The sequence below is a fragment of the Sparus aurata genome, chromosome 23 (assembly GCF_900880675.1).
Source record: "Sparus aurata chromosome 23, fSpaAur1.1, whole genome shotgun sequence".
NCBI lineage: Eukaryota > Metazoa > Chordata > Actinopteri > Spariformes > Sparidae > Sparus > Sparus aurata.
Window position 1 is genome coordinate 25,505,951 of NC_044209.1, and position 22,314 is coordinate 25,528,264.

A 22,314-nucleotide genomic window follows, 5' to 3' on the forward strand; every position below is an offset into this window, starting at 1 on the left:
TATGCAACACAATAATAATTGAATGCTTCAGCACAGAGACAGAAAAGGAGTGGGTGGTGTTGCAGTGAGGAGATAAGGGGATTGGAAGAACAGTGAAGGAAAGTTGAACAGAGAAAATACATTTCACATAGAACAGAAAACAATTTTCTGAATATGCCACTTTGAATTGGTGCTTTGAGTCTGTGATGGCAAGGCTTGATTATAAAAATTTGAATTAGAGAACAATAACAGCTTTGATGAGGGGAGAAAAAGTGAAGCATGTTTGTATTTCACATAAAAACAGAATTATAGGTGTCTATTGAGCTCTGTGGGTTGCTACTTTGAGAGACAGGCAGGTTTGTTATCTCAGCTCCACTTGCCTGACACCGTGGACGTTCTTGATTGCGTGACTGATTTCTCGCCTTAGCTCCTTCTCGTCAAAAACAATCTGAGTGACAGCGGAGAGAAGAAGCAAATTATACTTCTAATCTAACAGCACTTCAATCTTTGTGAAGACAGCCAGAATATAATACGAACAATACCCAACATATCACTGATCTTCATGGCACACTGACCTTGACCAGTTCAAAGGGGAAGCGTTCATGGAAGATGCGGTTGATCTTGGCGCCACCCGACAGCTCATTGGTGTCTACCTGGTCCCCAGAGCCCTCAATGCACTTCTCAAAGTCCACACCAAACTGCTGCACCATCCTGAGAAAGGTCAAGAACATAACGTGTGTGCTAAATGTGAATAATCTTGCAACTACAACTTGAGTCAACCTAACTGTAATTTTTGCAGTGGACTTCACACTGCAAAAAATGACTGTTAATGCAATTTCAAAAATGTGTCAGCATGGGATGTATACATTAACTATGACCTCCCCAGCTGAGCTGTCACATGAGCTAGTTTAGTTAAATAGTCTGTCGTCCACGAGTAGACACACACTTCCTTGTGTGTGGTGATACGCTTGGTGGTTGTAGTTTCGGTAGAAAAAGAAACAGTTCATATATGAAACTGCTCACAACATGGTCTGTTGACTGTCCTCTGTAATCGGGTTATGATTTATAGAAAGAGATATTGCTGTTGAGTGCTTCAAAAAAATAAATGTTTTAGCATTGGGCACTAAAGGCCTGTCCCTTTCTTCTAATCAACTGAATGTGTCAGCAAATTTAACGTCAATACAACTATTACTCCTATTAGCTTCATAAGGAGGCTAACTACTTAGCAAGCCATGCAAGTTTTTGCGATTAATATCATTATATGGTATATAAGGAAATATTGGTATCAAATGCATGATGCATTGTTATTAACAGCAATACTCAGATGAACTCACTGCAACAAGGCCTTGGTCTTGCGTGTTGGGTCGTCTGGACGGAAGTTCTTGTATTCCTCCACCTCCTTCTCCAGGGAAAGGAGTTGACTCTGCAGTTTACTGCGCAGACCAGGCAGGGTATCCCTGATGTGGTTGGTCAGTTGCTAGAGACAGAGGTAATACAAATAGATATCTTTGAGAATCAATGGCATGGTAGAAAGGAAATCATAATCATTATCATCAACTATTGACAGCAGACCTGGTTGAGTGTCTTTTGTAGATGTGGTGTGCCCATACGCTCTGCTAAATGTCTGTAAGCAGGGTGGGAGAGGAAGAACTTCCTCTCTGCAGCGAGAGCTGCACGAATGTCCTTCTTTCCATCAATGTCTTTCTGGCTGCGATTCACCACACCAATGTAGCCTGCACACAACAACACCAACAGTGACTCTCAGGTAAACAATAAAGCCTGTGAAAGTTAGTTAGAGCGATTGTGTGTAAAATCCTCACCTCTACGCAGTGGCAACAGTTTATTTTCTAGGATGTCCTTTGCATCTGTCCCTTCATCCATCAGGTCAAGTTTGGTTATAACACCAATGGTACGCATACCTGCACAAAATTAGGTGTAACTACATCAATTCAAATAGATTTACTAGCTACATGTGTTGTAGAGTAAAAGCAGTGATACAGGACAAAACGGAGACAACAATACTGACCAAATAGCAGTAGTGGATCGAATGAGGTCTAATGTGGCTTTTACATTACTGCTACATACTAACCCTGTGGGTCCACCTCTTTAGCGATCTTCAGTGCGTCCGAGTTGGCCAGGTCAGAGTTTGCAGGGGTGACGGCCAGGATCAGACAGCTCTCCTTGGTTATGAACTGCATCAGCATTTCCCTGATCTGGTGCTCGATGTCTACGGGCTGGTCGCCGACGGCCACCTTAGTCATTCCCGGAAGGTCGATCAGGGTCAGGTTCAACACTGAGTCACATGGACAGAAGTCAAAGAACATTAGAAATGCAAAAAAGATGTGTTTTCTTCAGAATTACTTGAAGCCCACATATTTCTCACCAGTGTATCATAATTTATCCTAATAATGTGTTTACATAACCCTTATTTTCCCTACAAAGTAGTAGATGTATTATAATTTGACATATCATTAACTTTATAGGTAATCAGACAATTAAATGTTGATGATGCTGTTGTTATTAAGTTCTTTTACTTGGCAAACTAATGATAAGTATAGTCTGCATCTGTGGTGGTGGGAAGCTTATTGTGTGACATTTGAGCGGGGAGGCTTTCGCTGCTGCAACTGTTTACTTCCTTCATAAAACACCATACGAGTTTCATTACTTACAAGTGTCCAATTAACTGAAAGAAATAAACATGAAAACATCTATCCCACAAGATGAAAGGATTTTTGTGACAGCCATTCGGTTTTTCTCAATGTTTTGCCAAAGCCACAATAATCTGTTTTCTTTATATCTCAAAAGGAGAAACTTCTTGTTCTCTGTCATGTTCACTTTGCATTAGATGTGCACAATATGGATAAAATAATTCACTGTGCTATATGTAATATCAAGACATAAAGATTATATTTATAGATATAAGCAATTGAGTGGGTTTTTTTTGGCTTATCAAGTAAATTAAATACATAACTTCACCAAATTGATTTGACATATTACTGCTACTATAACATAATAATTGTTCAGTCAGCCCTTTTACTCGTTATGTACCATAATGATGTAAGTTACCTGCATTCTACTGCCTTCAATCTTAAACCATGAAGGCAGTCTGGCACTCTACCAGTAGGTTATATCTTGGACTCATTGGTGTTTACTGTATGAGAAAGTGGAGTGGCAGTGAGAAGAAAAGAGCACTGCTGTCTATTTATTTTCATAGCACTTCTAGGTTGGTTTGTATTGTATTTGTATGAGGGCTGTCCTGTATATGGGCCTATGTGTCGTTTATGTATCTGATTACATGTAGTAGCAGGGGGACCTTGAAATAGAGAGCTTCAATCGGAATATCCCTCGCTTGTTTAAGATAAAGGATGATGATGATACAACCAGAATGAAAATTAAAACAGTGCAGAAAAATTCTCTCTGAGTTACAGTATATTTTCTCTTTCTGGTCACATAACATGCAAATTCATGTTGGAAATGCCAAATAGCACAAGTGTTTACACAAAGATTAGCATCCATTACCGTGCGGGGAGTAAACCCTCAGGTTAATTGGGACGGGAGAGATGCCTTTGTTGGAGCCCGTTATCCTGTCCGTCTCCGCTTCAATTTCCTGCCGCACTTCCTCGAAATCCACAAACTTCTTCCCTTTGCAGTGCAGGAATTCGGCATATTCTACACACAGGGTCAAAGGGACACACAGAAGGGGAGGGTAAAGGAAGAGAACAGGACAAAGAGAGAGAAACAGCAGGAGAGAGAGATAAAAATAGAATATTAAATTAAAGAGATGAAGGTAGCAGACAGCCGACAGCGAGCTTAGCTTGAGGCACTGTGGCAGAGTAGCCATATGCATTGCAGCGATGAAAGGAGACAGCAATGTGACTGTGCACAGGGCTGTTTACACTCACCTGCTTTATTGTTGACCAGCTGCAAAATGAGAGGTCTCCGGGTAACAATGCCTGATCCACGTGGAAGAAAGTCCCTGAGGGAGAGAGAGAGACCGACAGAGGAGGGGGAAAAATAAATATCATGATTGTTGGAGTAAAAAGGGATGAAAAGGAAGGATATAAACACAAGTGGGGGGCATGTTGGGTAAACAGAGACAAAGAGAAAGAAAGAAAGGCCAGAACGGGCATAGATTTCATGCCACAACAAATCAAATGTGACCAAGTAATGTTCTGTCATCATTAGAGCTTTAGAGATCAATTCATGCATCCACTCATTGGCTGTTAGGGGGGAAAATCCAACTTTAAAAAAAAAAAAAAACACAATATCCTTCACTTCACTTTTAATTCAAGAAACTGAACAAGACTCTCTATATGTTGAACTTAACAGACTGTAATGATGATCTGCTCTACAGCTGCTCCCTCAGACAGTAAACAATCGAATAAGTAGGTCACTATGACAGCGCCCATGGAGATGTTTCTGGGGATGTGAGTCCATGCTGTGAATTTGATTCACACATTTCCTACACTCAAATGACACTCATGTTGATGCAACACCTCAAACAAAACCCCTCGGACCACATGTTCAGCCAGACAGTTAAATGTGTTGCTTCTCTCAGTTTTCAGCCCTGCTTCCCCCAAAGTGCTGTACAATATATCATGGGTTAACATGTAGTTTTTAATGGGCTGTGATCAAATAATAACTTTATAATCGTTTTGTTGTCAGACAAGAGAAAGGGAAAAGCTTAAATGAGAGCAACTATACTGTAATTCCACTTATATATGACCACAGAGGTATAGCAGGCTGTGTATGTAGCCTTGTGATAGGCGGAGGCAGCGTGGCCGTAACGTTTAGGCGGCAACTTTCTGTTATCTAACCTTTTGTGTAATCAAACAGCAACCTAGCTGTTCACAGTGAACAGCTGATGCCATTGACCTGTATTTACATTGATTTTGTCAGACAAGGTCTCAACCATGAGATACTGATTTAGTCAGTTTGGATTCTGGGCTGTCTGTCTCACTCCCCATCTCCTGTCAGGTGGGATGCACAGTTTTGCTGTTTGCCAGAGGAAATTTTGCAGTTTTCATGTTGTTCAAGGGTTTAACTGTTTACAGAGGTTTATAGGAAAACCTCATTTGGATGCAATCACGTTGTGTCATCAGTTATGATGATCTAATTTCTAATTTAGGGAAAAAGTGATCTATGTAAAAAAATGACATAACACATTAAAATCATTGGAAAATTGCGATATATATTCTCTTTTAGACTTTTTTTTTTACTCTGGCTGTAAGGTTTTTTGATGTGGTGTTTTTCAATTAACAAACTTGTTGAACAATCAATGTGTTGTTTAAAGGATAGACAAAGCCCATGTTTCAGCTAGCGACTATCAGCTTTTGTGTGAGCCCAGGATGTGTCAATATAAGAGATATCGCTCATGATAACGCCTTAACCACATTTGTCTCAGGCCTGAGACTTGACATTGTGCTACGTGTACAGTCTCGATTACAAACACCAAGCAACTTGATTGCATAATGTAATGCATTGCAAAAAGCAGAAGATGATAGTCAACAAACAACGACTAATGCTATTTGTGCAACAGTGCATTATTGAGGCAGCAGCCCATAGGAAACGATCAGACCTTTTATCACAGTGTTCCTCTTAAAGTGACAGGGTACCTCTGGAATGTCTAACTACATGGCCAAATATGCTTAGTCAGCCTTCAGATTACACTCCTCCACCCAGTCTTCTGCACTCCCCTCCCAATTCTGAAGGCACGTCTGCTGCTCTGCAAACACACTACATCTGGTGGCAATCACCATCCTCAGACCTGGGATAATCAAAGCAGAGCTGAGCATGTCACTAACCCACATTCTCCTTTTCCTCCCTACGGCCAGACGTACAGGCCTGAGGGGACTATGGTGGTGCTCAGCCTGCCTGCTGACTTCAGACTGGAAGCAATGTGTCAGCCACAGGACAGGAGAAGAGAGAGTAGCCACCATGCTACATACTGCCTGCTCTTCCTACACTGTAGTCAACAGTGGGGAACATTCTGGATGTTCCTTACATCAGCAAAAATCCACAGGTCTGTGTTTCAGCACTGCTGCTGTGTCATGCACATAATGCAGCAGCATGCAGGCATTTGTCCACACGGCGGACAGTATAGAAAGGCCTGGATGAGGAATGGGAGGAAGGGAGGCACAAAGTTAGCGATAAAGAACAACATGGCTATGGGCTGGGGGAAAGGATGTGGAGACTGATAGTAAGATGCTGCTGAGAGGGCCGAGCAAGAATGACATCTTCAAGAAACTGTTCAACAATACGCCAAAAAAAAAATATATATTTGCAATTATTGGGACAGATATTGCGATATGAGTCAGGATTTTACAACTTCTGCATTTTAATTTTAACTGAACAAAAGGTGTGATTATTCACTGGGGTAAAAGAAGCACGTGTTCCTACATCTGAAGAAAATGATTTGTACTTCAGGGCATCTCTGTAGGACAATGATCAATTTATTAGCATTTATTAATTATTTATTAGTATTGGGCTGAACAATATGGTTAAAAGGCTGCAATCGTGATATGATTCACTCAGAGGGAAAGAACAATTTTCAATCACAGTTTTAATTTTCATTCAAAAAAACTATAAACATCATAATGTGTGAGGGTCTGTACCAATCATGTTGTTCTACACAGCATCTCTGCAGCACCACAGTAGGCTACCTCATTATAATGCTGTTTTGTGACACATTTTAGCTTTATCAGAATGCTGCAGCTTCTTGCGATTTGGGTATTGCTCTTGACAATAAGTTTATTTTGATCACTTCAATCAATTGTGAAACCTTATTGCAACTTTACTGATGCAGGTCTTAAGTTACAGGAAACTCTCACTGAATTTTCAGCAGTCGAGTGTCACCTCATTGGCTCTAAGAGCTGCCACTGGTCAAGGATGCATAGCAATAAAATAAAGAGAAAGAAAAAGGTTTAACCGTTTGCTCAAAAATGCTCCTCATAACGTAAGTGCAGAATTGAACCAATCAGTCTTCATTGACAGAGTTGGATAAACAGCAGTGGCATATTGAAAAGCAGCAAGAGGCCAGGATTACATTATTGATGCGCTGTAAATGATAGACGAAGCTGAGCAGATTGTGTATCGTGTCATGCATTATGGATCGCTGAGCAAAGAGCATCAGTCTGTGAGCCACCCTCCCTCTATCTCAAGAGAAAGGAAAAGGGAGAGTAGGGCAAGGGGAGAGCGGGAGAGCCAACTCCCCTCCCCCTGCCAACAGCCTCTGCCTCAAACTGGCAGAGCAACTCCGAGGAGCCATAGCCCACAGCTGATCCTCCTTTTCCTCAAGTCTACAGAGGCCTGGCAGAGCCCGTTTTCAAACATGGGAACTGGTGTGTGAAACTCTGAGGTCATTGCGCACTCTCACGGGAGGGTGCAGTGCACAGAAATGTGTTCATGGTTTGATGGGACTTATCCCATGGGCCTCTGGTGTGGCAATGAACATATAATTATGGCTACCCGCATTCCCGCACCACACTGTGTCACTGTGGGTACCAAGAGACATCGCTAGGGAGTAAAGCCTTTACAAGCAATACCAAAATCCAAGTGCTTAATGGAAAATCCCTTTGCTCTCCGTCACTTTGCTGTCTGAGCTTCTTCCTCACAGGGATGTCCACTGTGCTCCACACAAGCATCCAGACTGCTGGACATTTCTGTTCAAACTCGAAATCCGCTGCTACAAATGGAGAAGTCCAGCTATGGATTTAATGCTACTTCTCATCAAATAAGTATTCAAGATGCTCAAATTGTCATATTTGGTCATATTTAGAGCAACGCAGAAAATTTTAAATTTTTAACAAGGAAAAACAGGTTTTTAACCAAGATGCGGTCTAGCTCAAAATTAGAACAACTGCTCCACAGTGTAAAAACTCCTGGTTTCTTAGTCGTTTACTTGCACAGATCTGATAAAAACCTCCACCCAAGCCAGCTTGCAGTGCTAGATATGATGTCTTTTCTCTCCACGGGAGCAATGACACCCCAACACAGCCAAAAATGGAGACACAGGTCTGATCATCATCTCTAAAGTGAGGGTTAATGATGATCCAATAAGGCATGCGTTAAACTGCAGACGAGTCACAGAAAACTGAAAAGCGAAGCGAAATATAATTCTTCATAAATTTGGAAATGTACTAAAATCAAGCTCTTGTCTCCAGAAACTTCTCATTCTCATCATCTTGTAAGATTTTATAAAAAATTCCTTTCATCTTTGTTCATTTTAGCAGCTGTTGGTATCATATAACCTGTTGATCAAGAGTGGCTAGAACAGGATCAGTCTGGAGATTTTAACAAGCTTTACAATGTACACATAACAGTGGGAGTAGACAGGTATAGGCTTGCTTTTCTCATAAGATATCCATGCTAATCAGATTTCACAGTGGAAATCTTGAATTATCATACAAATAGCACATGTATAACTCATAACACTGATTATGTTTATTTTGATATAAGCAAGCACAATATCATGGAATACAGCCATTACTTTAGTGATTACTTACACCTGCATCTGTTATGGGAAATAGCTATTACGCCTAAAAAAACAAGGCTTGTTAATAGTGTACAGCAGATTTAACTATATATAATAAATGCACATCTAAGTTTAATGTCTCAGCTAAAACTTAAAAGTTGATTCCAGTATTTTTAAACCCTGAATTGGGCCAACCTCAGCCCAAAACTACGAGTGGCTGCAACGTTATCCTTGAGGGCAACCGTGCTTGTCAAAGTACATCCACTAAAAGTGCTAGTTTTGGCCACTGGCAGGCTGAGGTTGTTATTCTAAGCATCGGACAACATTAGAACCTTTTGTTAATGAGGGAAATCTTTTTGTTTAAACAGAAACAGACATAATATCTCTTCCTCTTTTCACTGTCACCAGACTCTGTTGACAAAAACAGTCATTTTACCTCATAGAACTAAGGATTGGCCCTGGTCTACCACTGCCTAGATCAGTTTTTTTTCTGTGTTATTGTGCACCTTTGGTGTTTAACAAGTTAGTTTGGTGTGAAATAACCCTATTTTTTTAAGTTTACGTTGATGAAAACTGGCAAGCCTGTCTACCAACAAGGCAACAACACATATACACATGCCCCTACCATAAGCCAGAAACATTCACAAATACACGAGGCTGTTGAGCCAGAGTGATCTGATTAGCTTCTGTCTAGCAAAGAATGCAGGCCAGCCAGCTCTTCAGTAAGTAACTTGGAGGGAACGGGCGCCAAAATCACATCTCCAAGATGGGTCAACACAGCACAGTGAAAAATCTCAATTTCCCCTGACCGGCCGGGGCTGAATATCAGAACTGAGACAACTGCACAGAAATTGTGGTCCAGCCCTGCCTTCCTCACTCCATCGCAGCCAGGAAATATAAAGCAGAACATAAGCAACGACAGTCGTGCATATCATGATGGCAGGAAGTTTGCCAGTTAAAGAGAGTGAAGCAGTAAGTGATGCCACTTGATCATGACATTAGTGTGGAGTTCAGGCAGAAGACAAAAGGAGGAGCATTTAAACTGTGTCTGAATCATACATTCTGCGGTCTGAAATTTATCTCTTCCCAGCACTGAGTGACTCTGTTTCTGCTGTCCTTGGTGCCAGACAAAGGAAAAGAGGGATTTTTTTCAAGCCTGGGGGCAAAAGGATGAAACCAGGCTCTCACACACACACACATCACAGTCCTCACCGTAACAGAAGACATAATCGACTGGGAAAACCATGGAGTAATCAGTACTGACAGTCCTTAATTGCTCAGGGTTCAAGTCTGTTTCTCCACAGAGAATTTGCTAATCAATTATCTTACAACACTTAGCCCTCATAGTTTTCTATGACATATGATGGAAAAATTGGCTGCTAATGAGCTCAAACAAGCCCTTATATCAACAATGAGTCACCCCACCTGCTGCTATAGTGATACGCAGCACCTACGACTCCACCTTCTACCTCTGACTTTGACTTTTATTGTTACTGTTCCACCTCGTAGTCCAACACGTTCACCTCAACAGAAGCAACAGGAATACAGAATAGCTGCAGTACTTTCCATCTTTTGGATAAAAAAGAAGGTTAACACTAAAGTGCACCACTGACACACACTTCAAAAGACAGAGGAAAAGATGAGCATGTACACGTGTATTTTACATAGCCAATCTGCATAGTGTTTGTTTAAGTTTTCCGCACATGGGTGTGTGTTAGCCCTGTCAACAGGAAGAGAGTAGAAGGTCTGCACACATAATGAAATTGAGGTCGCCATGAAATGTCTCATGATAATTACAGCTGATGTTTGTCAGGTGCTCACACAGTGCAAAGTCCCACTCATCTGAATTAATGTGCACTGAGTGGTAGTCTAATCGGCGTGTGTGTTCTTGCCCGAGAGCAGTTAAGAAATGCGCTCGCTAGTGTGTTTATAACCAAAGGCCTGTCTGCATGCCATCTTAATAGCCTATGTACTTCCTCCTCTTCAGCTGGGCGGCCTGCACGTATGTGTTTGATTGTGCGATCCCCGTGCGGGTTGGGTTACACACACACCGAGTGTCCCTCAATAGGGTGGAAACCTGCTAAACAAGCTGCTTTCAACTGGCTTGTTTTGTTTCTTTATCTGCAGGATGATCTCACTCACTGCTGATGTGGGAGAGGACAACAGGAGCAACCCGGCGAGGAGCTCCATAGTTTGACCTTCACACCACAGAGAATGAAGAAACATCAAGCCCATTTCCTTAATTTGGACAGAGACAGTAACAAAAGAGGAAGCTGCTACGGGAAGTTGTGTCTGCTACAGACGAGAGCTTGTTTAGTGTGAAGAACTGACATCATTTTTAACAATACTGCTTTGAAGTAAAAAATTATGCACAACCAATATTGAGGAAAAAATAGGTAGCTAGCTCCGCCTCTATTACTTAACTCCACTGGCCTTCTCAATGACATGCATTTACCCCCTCATATAAATGAAAATACTTATCTAACAACTCAAGCCTGTGAGACAATACAAGTGAAATCAAGAGCTGTGAGCTACAGACAATCACTTGGGAATATAAACTCTGTGGGGTTTTCTGGGTGTGGCATGGAAGTACAGCTGGAAGCACAGGAAAAAGCTCCCATTCAGAGCTGGAGCCAAGTAGACAATGACAAAACAAGATCAACTGCACTTTGATTTCTGAAAATAAAGCATCGAAATGTGCATTTTAGACACGATCCTAATTTTTCATACAGGTCTAAACTTGTCATGTACAAAATGTCAGGGTGTCAAGAGGGACCAGGTACAAAATATATTTACTGATTGATTTAGAAGGCATAATTATTGTGCAGAATAATACAACAACAAGAGAACAAACCACCACAGCAAAGAGCTGCAAGCTCACTTTATACACATCATAGTTTGGAGATTGCTTGCAAAAGTTAGAAAGGCTACACGAGCTCTGAGTGCACAAAACGTAATAAAACATCATAAACCTCAGTGTTTTGGCACGTAAAGGGCGCATCTATGTAAAGTAGCTGAACCTGCAGCAACTTCACCATCAACGCCGGTTTACGACAAGTGCGTAACTTAACTCAATATTGACGTTACGTACTGGTGGAGATAACGAACGTATCGAACCTGCTGGAACATAAAATACCCAGTTCGACTGTGTTAGACCACGCGAGACACCGTATTAACTATGAGGTCACCTCAATGGTTAACTTAATTGATCGTGATAACTCACCTGCCGACAAAATTTTCCAAGACTGAGCTTTTGCCAGCGCTCTGTCCTCCGACCACAGCAATCTGAGGAAGATCTAAATTGCAACTCTGGCCAATGGAGCTGAAAGCGTCTTGAAGCTTGTTAATCAGGGGAATCAGGTCTTCCATGCCCCGGTTCCCCATGGCTTCGTTAGCTCTGTGAGCCCCTTCAACACAACGTAGACCAGAGGCTAAAGCTAGCCGCGCTAACTATATAGGTAATGTTAGCTTAGCAGCAAGGTGCTCTCGGGTTACTCTGAAGTGTTGAGTTCCGCCGCTTCAAACAGCTCAGGCTTTTGTTCTCCCCTTGAACACTTGAGCGGTTGCCGGTAATGCAATTCACACTAATATCATTCCGTGTTCTTTTAAGCGCATTAACTCAATACTCGGTCAGTCGAAACGGACGGAAAACTCGCAAAACAAAACTTCCTACACAAACACCATCCGGTTAGGGGAGACGACATCCGATCGAAACCGGTGAACTAAGGCCCGCCTCTTGTCTGTGAAACCAGGTTGTTCATTGGCTGATTTTGTTGCCCTTCTGCCAAGAGCACATTCTGATTGGATGTGTGTAAAGGCGTGTTCTGCGCTCGAAACGAATAGCTCGTCTCTGATTGGTCAACGCGATTGTCAATGTCAGTTGGTTCGCGTCACGTGTCCAACGCAACATGGCTGCTACCACAGAGTGTGGAGCTGATTCAAATGCGTTAGGAAACAACATGTCGCTGAAGAAAGCGCTCTCTGCGGCTTCTCCGCTCACTCTGCGAGTTGTTGCTGAGTGCCCGGTGACAAAAGCAAGAGCCTGTGATCTTATACTGCCACACTCTGACGTCAGCACCCCGGTGTTCATGCCTGTCGGCACCCAGGGCACTCTGAAGGGAATCACCGTGGATCAGCTGGATGGTCTTGGGTGTCAGATATGTCTTGGGAACACATACCACCTGGGCATGAGACCGGTGGGCATGCTGCACTGATGGCACTGCTGTTTTCCTTGTGATTCATTTGACTTTAATTCTGACTTTGTGAATTCATAACTGTTCTCTTGAGAATGTGCTTTTCCATTTCAACTCTGCCACACACAGGGACCAGAGTTGATCGAGAAAGCCAATGGTTTGCATGGGTTCATGAACTGGAAGAGAAATCTGCTAACAGTGAGTATAGATTATATTCTAAACCAATAAATCACAGACAGCAGAAGAGTTAAATGATCTTCAGACTCTTATTTCACTTTCCTCTGCTTTAAGGACAGCGGAGGGTTTCAGATGGTGTCTCTTGTTGAACTCTCGGAGGTCACTGAGGAAGGAGTAAAGTTCAAGTCCCCATATGATGGCAAAGAGATCCTCCTAAGTCCCGAGAAGTCCATCAGCATACAGAACAGTCTGGGTCTGCAACGATTAAACTAATTTGCATCAGTAATAAGTAATAAAGATTGGAGTTTCCTCTCAATTTCGCAGTTGCTGAAAGACCATGTCCGTGTTTCTCTGTCTTCTTCCAGGGTCAGACATTATGATGCAGCTGGATGACGTGGTCAGCAGTACCGTGACCGGACCGCGGGTGGAGGAGGCAATGCACAGATCCATTCGCTGGCTGGATCGCTGCATAGCAGCCAATAAAAATCCAGACAAACAGAACCTTTTTGCCATCATCCAGGGAGGGTTGAATGCAAAGCTGCGCAAGGCCTGTTTGGATGGTAAAATAGTTGTTTTTTACAAGCATGTTTGAGGATTGATCATATTTGGATAAATGGCTTTAAAATCCAGCAGCCATATTAACTAGAAACACTCCATAAATCCTCCGGGCAGCTTGAATAGTAACTTCTTCAAGTGTCGTGTGTAGAGGAATCCAGTAATATATAATATGTACTGTCAAAAGTTAAAGAGCAAAATATTGTGCTAAGATAGTGGCAGCAATCTGCAGGTTGGCAGGCAAAAGAGACATGTGCATGTTAATGTCAGGTCTTGTAAACCAACACGTTTGACTGTGAGAGACTGATGATACGGGCTTCAACTTCTACTTCAGATATCTTGTCCTCTTCCCGTAGAAATGACAAAACGTGACGTTCCTGGCTTTGCCATTGGCGGCCTGAGTGGAGGAGAGGAAAAGGATGACTTCTGGCGGATGGTCACACTAAGCACCGACCACCTGCCACGAGAAAAGCCTCGATACCTCATGGGTGTAGGGTATGTTTGCCCCTTTGCTGAAAATATCTCATGAGAACTGTGGTGTTATATGTGCTTTATGATCTTAGAAATTGAGCCTGTGTGATCCTTGTGTGCTGCAGGTATGCCGTGGATTTGGTGGTGTGTGTAGCTCTGGGATGTGATATGTTTGACTGTGTGTTCCCCACCCGCACTGCAGTAAGCTCTCTTCACCTCACACACAGATAATCACTTTTCCATGGTCATTTAGCAGATAGAATTCCATTTCCCAAACAGATTGAAACTGTGCTGTTACTTTCTCCTCCCTCAGAGGTTTGGCTCTGCCTTGGTGCCTTGGGGATCTCTTCAGGTTAAACAAAAGCAGTATGCAAAGGACCTCCAACCCATAGACCCAGACTGCCAGTGTCCCACCTGCAAGAGGTAATTCGAGAACAAACCAAAGATTATTGTGCAAGCCTGGAGATTAAGCTCGCACAATAAGCATTGTTCTACATAAAGGCCGATATTGAATATTATAAAGTAGTAGAAAACACCAGAAAAGACTTAAAGGGACAGATCGCTCAAGAGTTGAGTTCCTCATCAAGTTCTGTGCATCATCTTCATGAACTGGGTCATGAAAAACAATCTAGATGGACAATTAAGATGTAAGCGGAAAAATATACATTTTTGGTTTTCAGATGGATTGTAACTTTAACTGGTTACTTTGATCAGACAATGCAATAATGCCGTGTGTTGTGAGAGGTGAAGGCTTTAAATGTATGGAAAGGTGTATTTTGTTCAGTGCTGCAGTTTGATGGGGTTTAGACATTCTGTACCACACATACAGTCTGCTGCCGGACCGTATTACTGGATGACAAATGTAACTGATAAGCCTGTGTGTCTGTTTCAGACATAGTCGGGCTTACCTCCACGCTCTGTTCAAGAGTGACACTGCAGCCATGCATCACATCACCATCCACAACATCGCCTATCAGGTCAGTATTGGAAATGACACTTAACAGTCAACATCATATCAGAACTAAATGTAATGTAATGTAAATGTAATAAAATACCTTTTTTATGCAATTTTTTTTTGCTTCCTGAAGATTTTAGACCAAAACAGCAACTTTAAGTTTTTTTTTTTTTTTTTGGCTATCAACCCATTTGACTTGAAAGCTGAATAGAATTAAACAAACATTCACATTGACATTAAAACTATATTTGTAATCCAATAAACATTGGAGCTGAAACATCTGACGGACACATACTAAATGTATTAAGTGTGTTTAATCATTTTATTAGTATTTTGTATAGAGATATGAGCCCCGAGCCACGAGTTTACATAATGTGTCTAATCGCCCTGACAGAAATCTGACAAAAGATATGGAACTTTGCAAATGTATGCGACACAGTTCAGATCGTGTCCTCGCCTCAGTCACAATCACTTTATCCTTCTGCACTCTCTGTACCTCCAAAGTGGTACAAACTTGCTATGCTACTCTGACATTATCAAAAAAATGAAGAGTCTCTTCTTGTGACAGATGTGTCCCAAAACATCACGTTCACGTGAAGAGAGCATAACAAATAATGTCTGATTATGCAACATGTTAATTTCTTTATGAAGCAGGGAGGCTGTCGTGATGTCCGTGTCGTCTGGTCTGTTGGGCTTTGACTCTACCACTTTGATCCAAACTGAAACTGTCACAACAAGTTTTTAATTTCTGTGAAACATTTTATGTTGCTCTAAATGTTAATGTCTAAATAGTTGTAAGTGTTCTTTCTGTTTACTGTGAGGATGCTGACCCGTTGTTGACCCCGTCACTCTAAAGTTGCAGAGGAGTCGACGACTTCCCTCTGGAGATCAAGATTTACATTATTTCACTTCGATTCATCAAACGTTTCTCTTTGCAGCTCTCCCTGATGCACTCTGTGAGACAGAGCATTATCGAAGGCCGGTTCCCAGAGTTTATACAGACGTTCATGAAGCGAATGTTTCCCTCCCGTGAGCAGTACCCCAGCTGGGCTGTGGACGCTCTCGCCTCCGTCAACGTTACACTGGAGTAGAACCGGCACCACAGCTGTTCTCCAAATGGGTGTATAACTGTCAAACAGTGACTGAGAGATTTTATACCTTTTTAAATGACTCTTTTTACGGATGATTGTTTTTTTTTCTACTCTTTGTTTATATTTGTATATGCGTCGCCAGTTTTGTTGGCGATGAAGAAGATGGCTTTTGATCTTAAGCGAGAAAGCCTGATTGTCTTTTTCGCAAAAGCCTTCTTTACTCAGCCTCCAAAAATTGTCCTTATAGGACACATTATCATAATGTGAGACCGAATGGGGTTTAAATGAGGTTTGAAACACATGAACTATCTCCTCCGATATGCTCAGACAGTTTTGTGTTGTTACCATGGCGACACAGTTGGCCCACCCACTTGAAATGAAACGTCTTGCCTTCCTGTCAACCTCTTTTTGTATTTATTTTCTCTGTGCCTCAGTACATTAAAGAGGTATTTCCTTTTTGCCACAGGCACGATATTAATACATGCATATGTATTCTGGTATTTTAACCCGCATCCTAACAGACTGGTAGATGTCAGCTGTAACTGTTGAAACTGATAAATGAAGCTCGCTACAGATTTGTGTGCTTGTGTCATGTTGACCACCAGAGGGCAAAATAGACAAAACTAGAGCCAAGACTGACAGTGAAACTGAATGATATGCTGTATAAGTTTTCTAATAGAGTTAACAGCAGTTCAGCTTTCTCTTAGCACAAAGTAACCTTATTACAGTAAGATTAGACGTATGATCCGACATGTTATCAGAATGATACACAATCTAAAGTCAGCATCCATCGAGGTAATTTTAAATCATCATCATCCATTGTCATTCCTCATTTTCTCATCATTTCATTTGGCAGTAATCCTTTTTGAGCCTCTTAGGAGGTTTTTGTTCGGTGCTTCCAGAGGTGCTGGTTTATCAAGGCCCCATTTGTGGGCGATTAATATTAATCAGTGGAAGTTAATTTAAATAACACCTGTTGCCCGTGGCTTTGAGTCAACAGTCCTCTCGAGTGCCACATTTGAATTTCATTACAGCTTTCTGTCATGCCCACAGCCTCTGCAGGATTAAATCTGTGACACGTATTGAATGGCGGGCAAACAAACATCCAAGCACAGCAGCGAAGTACTACAACGCAAATGATGGGCTGGCTGCATAACAAGTAGTTTACAAGTGCTTATTCTCTTTATTATAAGTATAGCTAACTTAATTATTCATGGAGGAGTTCTGCTTTGGAAAAAGTGACTTCATATTGTGTTTAATGGTGTAAGAGCCCACATTCAGAGGAACTGCCAGGTTGAAGTAATGATTGTAAGGTTTTCTAGAAATTACAGTTCATGGTTCTTTGTCACGAGAAGAGATGTGTTTTTTAAATCTCATGTATATTTCAGCAAGACAGTCCCCAACATATCATTTGTGCCTCCTTAAACTGACTCTTAAAAAAAAAGATTTATAACCCCATAATGTTATAAATCACAGAAACTCTCCGTGCAGAAATGGCAAATTAGGCGTAAATGTGAGCGTTGTTGAGACTCACGACAGAGATGCGCACAAGTCTCCACAGAAGTCAGATAGAAATATCTGGGCATCACGTGTGTGTGTGTGTGTGTGTGTGTGTGTGTGTGTGTGTGTGTGTGTGTGTGTGTGTGTGTTTCAGTTTTATTATCATGCAGGGTTTCAGCAGCATGTAGACGGACACCGCTCTTTAGAATATTAATGATTTTTTTAAACGCCTTTGTTTTTGTGATCGATTTTTTGGTTATTGGTGAAATGAAAAGTCGTCGCAACAGAAGCCCACAGTGTGACGGTTGGTTACACATTTGCAGCCAGTGCGTCCATGCGTAGCTCAGCCAGGGAGGATGCTGGTGTGGAGAGAGACAACCAGTTGCTCTCCAGCTGTCACTGTGAAAGTGGAGCCTCCCCTTATACGCACCGACGGATGAACATCCTCGACCTGTTGCCTCGGCGGGAGCAAAAGTAGAGCTGCATTGTGACGGGAGCCAACAAACGACAGAAGTTGATTTTAATATTGAGGAGGGGGGAAAAGGTCGAAGACGGTGCCATGAGGTATATCAATGTGTTGGGTTTTGATCTCCCTTTTGAATAGCAGAAGCAAGAGGAACGGAGTTGGTTTTGGGGGGATCCACCTCCTTGGTGTGGAGGTGCGGTTTGCGGTGATATCTCTCCCTCTGGGCTCTATAGAGGAGGACCATGGTCGAACTGGAGAAGGAGGTGCTCCCGTTGCCCCCTCGGTACCGGTTCCGAGACCTGTTGCTCGGGGACTGGCAGACCGACGACAGGTAAGGATGCAGCTACTTGCATCGTTTACGCACGGCGCGCCGAATCCGGTGCGCATCAGTGAGCCGTGCGAGCGTCACATCACCTTCCTTGTCTAAGAAAAAAAGAAAGTACTCATTTGTTTTCCCCTCTGTGATCTCGTTGATTCTGGGGTGTGAGTGTGTTGGAGTAATTCACTGCCAGCTGTGCAGCTCTGTTGTTACGGAGGCTGCAACAGGTTTCCTCGTTGCCCTGAGTGCGCAGCGGCGACTGTTGCTAATTCTGCTAATTTCTCTCCAAAAGCATGGTGCGAATAATTATACAGATAACATAAACACACTCAACAGAGACTGAGAGACGAAATGTTAATTTTGGATTATTTTTAAGATTAATTTTCACATCATCTAAGGAGCAAATCTCACACGTACATATTTGGAACATCAGAGAAAATTCCTTTGGTTGCATCAAGCAGGGAGGAAATGAGGAAGCAGCCAGTGAGGTGAACGTACAGCAGGATATTTATGATCCTCCTCATGTCATAATTCCTGCGCTTTACAGTGAACCGCCTGCCACCTGCACAGGCAATTTCAAGTGGGTGCTCTGCGTAACTGGCAATTAACCTTTTGCTTACACTCCATTTACAGGGCAGTTCGACGTGCTATACGATATGCATTGCTTAATTTGGCTCTTTCATTATGCCCCCTAATGGAAAACGCTCACCTCCATTTCACGCTTGGTGTCTCTTGTTGCTGGGTTGGCTTTGGGACCGAAACACTTGTGGACTTGAGTGGCTGTTTCAAATCAGATTAATGGAAAATTTTGCTATTGAAAGCGTGGAAGAGATCAATCAAAGTCCAGCCATTGGAAGGGTTTATTATGGAGACAGTGCTGCATGTTAACATAAAGGCCTGTCAATAATGCGTATCATATTGTTGAGATTGTGCAAAATGCATCATTCCACTGTGATAAGTCATACAATGTTCTTGTGTATCTGAAACCCAGTTTGTTCCGCACAGCTGAGCCCGACGCAGGCCTGCTCGCCCCGGTGCTCCTCTGGCCTTCTGTAATTTGTCAGCTATTGCCCAAGGACTAATGTTTCCAAACCACAGTGCAGTGTGTGTGTGACCTCACTCACCTGATTACAGAGGTTCAGTGACAGGGGTCTCTGCCTGTTTCTTGGAAGAAAAGAAATGACTATTTGCAGTCCAGGCACCTCAGTCTTTAAAAGAGACGAGGAAACACGAAGACGGTTGACAACGACACGATCTTTTAATGTAACAGAAGCAAAAAAAACGTGTGTACAGTTCAGGGACGGTGGGGCTGGGATTGCTTGTGTTGGATTGGAGGCTGCTGTGACAGTTTGAGAGGACTGCGTATGTGTCAGTGACAGTGAAATACCCTCTAAATACACGATGTGGATGAGTGTTCAAGGATATCTTGGTGTCAATCACTTTAAGAGCTCTAGAAGGTACTGAGATCCAAATAAAACTTGTGTGGGCTGCGCATGTTACATTTGTTTTGTCGTGGAGCAGCCGGTGTGCCCGAGCTGCCTGCTCCGCATAGAAAGAAGATCTCAATTATGTGCATTGTATCCAGCAAAATAGAAATTTAGTCCTTTGTATCTCTGATGTGTGTAACTGTGTGTGTGTGTTTGCCACTCTCTCAAACTCAATCTGTGTGTGTGTGTGTGTGTGTGTCAGTGCAAACACTGCTTTCATCTACAAACGTCAGGCGCTAGAAAGAATGTGAGAGGAGGAAGAGAGCGATTCTCAGGTTGGGTCAAGATGTTGATCTCTGTGCCCGGGAGAATTAGTCGCTATAAAATGGACTGATTAGAAGCAAAGCAGGAGCTGTGATTAATAGTGACAGAGAGCTTAATTACAGCAGGATCACACACACACACACGCACACACAGAGTTTGTCTGCCATGGTCCATTAATCTAAGGAGTAGCCTTTAATGCAACGTCCCCAAAGAACCAAACGGCCCCGTGAGCTCAGGTGCACAGATAGCTCCATACAGTAGCACTAATCAAAATGTCAACATGTGTATGCATAACTTATCTCCCTGACACATATGGGGACAGTCCGCTCTTGGAAAACCCACATTATTGAGCCCTATAATCCCTCTTCTTGCATCCTCTGTGGGCCTTTCTGTCCTCCTACTCCCACCGTCCCGCTCCTCCATACATCACAGTTCTGATTGAAGTGCCATAATACGATGTTTTCCTCTTCTCAGGCGCTCTCCTGAAACCCGGTGGAATTCATTTTGCTGAAGCCTGTTGAAAGGCCCTTGGGTGAAGCAATTTTCAACAAGGACTTTTAAAAGATGGCAATTGATTTTATAATTTATTTTACACACTGGAATCTCCTATCCAGCTGTTAGTACTATTACTGGTATCTGTGGTGCCTCCTTTTCCTTCCTCTACCAGTATTTGTGTTTTCTGGTGGACCTGTGCCCCGTGGCGCTGCGGCTCCAGTGTACATTAATAAATATTTCATGCTTTAATTTGAATAGAATTTTTTTTTTCTTGGGTAAAATATACAAAACTGCAAATATAATTACAAGTTGTCCTCCACAACCCAGCAGTGGCTGGATCTGTTTGTATGTCAAATTGGAACAAACAGAGATTAAATTTGGCACTGTTTTTGTTGTACAGGCTGAAACAAGCTTTCTCTCCGGAACAGTGTTTGAATAGCTGTCTGCTGCTCAAAGATTGGTTACAGCTGCCAATTATCTTCTATCTGTGTAAGTTCAGGGTTGCGCCTGATAATTGATCAGTAAGTGAATGTATGTCCTGCTGGTGCAGAAATGTGTCAAGGACAGAGAAGTGGGAAGATTTTAACGACACAGTTCTGATTACACTGACACCATTTATTTTATTTATTTTTCTGGCGGTGAGTCAGAGGCTTCTGTTTTGAGGAAATGCCAGATGACTAAACAATTAAATACCAATCTTTGGCAGGCTGATGACAAGGATTTTACCAGTCAAAGGAGCTGTCTGGTTTTTTGGCTAAAATAAACATGATATCAAGACATGATTTCTTATTGGCTGCTTTTTGATATTAGCAGCAGTCTTTTACTTTGTGTAAATCTTATCACAGCTCGATTAAACGCACTACAAAGAGTTTTAACTGATTATAAACCGTCTCAGTTTCTTAGTGACTGTCAGGGTTAGCTCGTAGCAATTCATCCTGCAACAGTTGTGTTTAAAAAAGAGAAATACAAATACAAATATGAATGTTATTATTTCACTTGCTCCTAAAACAAAAGCCAGATAAAGACCTTTATGACCAGAGTTGATGGTAAACTGCTCTTTCCCACTGAATCACCACCAGTGGAAGTCACTTGTAGCTTTCCTAAATTTGTAAAGATGGCTTTTTTGTGTTCACAGAAACACCCCCATCTTCCTATCTCTGCTGTTGTCAGACTTTTTGCAGTGTGAGAATTCTCAACGGGTTGAATTTTTTGGCTTAATGTGCTGCAATTACTGTGCTCCAGCAATGCAGAGTAGATGGCGTGTTCATAACAGCCTTTAAAAAACACACGATTTCCAGCACGGCTCTGCTTCTGCCTAATTTGTTTGAAGTAAAAGGAAAGACAACAGAGTCTCCATTGCTCCACAATAGAAAGCCTCAATGGGAGCTTTTCCTCGGAGTCTAGGATTATCATACAAATGACAGCCTTTTGTCCTTAGAACAATCTGTCATCGGCTGTCGCTTCCAAATCTTCCTCATCTCTCTGTCTCCTCTCTCCACCATCCTTTCTCCCCCACACTCCTGTTCCCTTTCCCTCCCCCTTAATTCTCCCAGTCAAACCTTAATCTAGTAAGGCCAGTGTAGAGCATAATCCATCAATATTGTCAATGTTCATGCCCATTATATGCTTTGACTTCACTGTAAGGTGAACGCCAGAGTCCTTTAACCAGCCTTCCAAGGGCTCATGTAAGTTTCAGTCTTATTGATAATAAGACGGTTTGAAAAGCTGATAGCTATCTCTGTCAAGAACTGTAGAATCATGGCTGCGTGATGAATCATGACTTCAGAGCCTGAGACTTGGCATCAAGGGGGGTTATTAAAATACAAATGGCTGGTATGATGAGAAGAGTCACTCTGTGAAGGTGATTTGATCAGATTTGAAGCTGGGTG

General features: G+C 42.3%; 3 protein-coding genes across 8 annotated transcripts in view; 2 read left to right on the top strand and 1 right to left on the bottom strand.

Moving 5' to 3' along the window:
- Positions 1-12,180, bottom strand: part of dnm2a (dynamin 2a) — a 30,294-nt gene extending 18,114 nt beyond the window's left edge. For all 5 annotated transcript variants that reach the window (XM_030408257.1, XM_030408256.1, XM_030408254.1 and 2 more), the window contains exons 1-9: positions 11,676-12,180; positions 3,882-3,955; positions 3,499-3,648; positions 2,069-2,272; positions 1,800-1,898; positions 1,552-1,712; positions 1,314-1,456; positions 555-690; positions 360-427 (exon numbers count right to left, since the gene is read on the bottom strand). In XM_030408257.1, coding sequence (XP_030264117.1) covers positions 360-427; positions 555-690; positions 1,314-1,456; positions 1,552-1,712; positions 1,800-1,898; positions 2,069-2,272; positions 3,499-3,648; positions 3,882-3,955; positions 11,676-11,836 — 1,196 coding nt within the window. In that variant the 5' untranslated portion in view covers positions 11,837-12,180. The remainder of the gene's footprint in view (positions 1-359; positions 428-554; positions 691-1,313; positions 1,457-1,551; positions 1,713-1,799; positions 1,899-2,068; positions 2,273-3,498; positions 3,649-3,881; positions 3,956-11,675) is intronic.
- On the top strand, positions 12,131-16,469 carry qtrt1 (queuine tRNA-ribosyltransferase 1). The gene is made up of 9 exons (XM_030408284.1): positions 12,131-12,648; positions 12,775-12,843; positions 12,937-13,075; positions 13,188-13,382; positions 13,734-13,872; positions 13,974-14,049; positions 14,162-14,271; positions 14,741-14,825; positions 15,742-16,469. The coding sequence occupies exons 1-9, from the start codon at positions 12,361-12,363 to the stop codon at positions 15,892-15,894; spliced, it is 1,254 nt and encodes a 417-aa protein (XP_030264144.1). The 5' UTR covers positions 12,131-12,360; the 3' UTR covers positions 15,895-16,469.
- A 1,033-nt stretch (positions 16,470-17,502) lies between these two features.
- Positions 17,503-22,314, top strand: part of kcnt2b (potassium sodium-activated channel subfamily T member 2b) — a 47,598-nt gene continuing 42,786 nt past the window's right edge. For both annotated transcript variants that reach the window (XM_030408251.1, XM_030408252.1), the window contains exon 1: positions 17,503-18,191. In XM_030408251.1, coding sequence (XP_030264111.1) covers positions 18,103-18,191 — 89 coding nt within the window. In that variant the 5' untranslated portion in view covers positions 17,503-18,102. The remainder of the gene's footprint in view (positions 18,192-22,314) is intronic.

What these genes read in the sequence shown, in the direction of transcription:
- qtrt1 (XM_030408284.1), top strand. Translation starts at nt 12,361, where the DNA reads ATGGCTGCTACCACAGAGTGTGGAGCTGATTCAAATGCGTTAGGAAAC. An exon ending in GCGCAAGGCCTGTTTGGATG is followed by an intron (nt 13,383 to 13,733) that starts GTAAAATAGTTG and finishes CTCTTCCCGTAG; the next exon opens with AAATGACAAAACGTGACGTT. An exon ending in CAGTGTCCCACCTGCAAGAG is followed by an intron (nt 14,272 to 14,740) that starts GTAATTCGAGAA and finishes TGTCTGTTTCAG; the next exon opens with ACATAGTCGGGCTTACCTCC.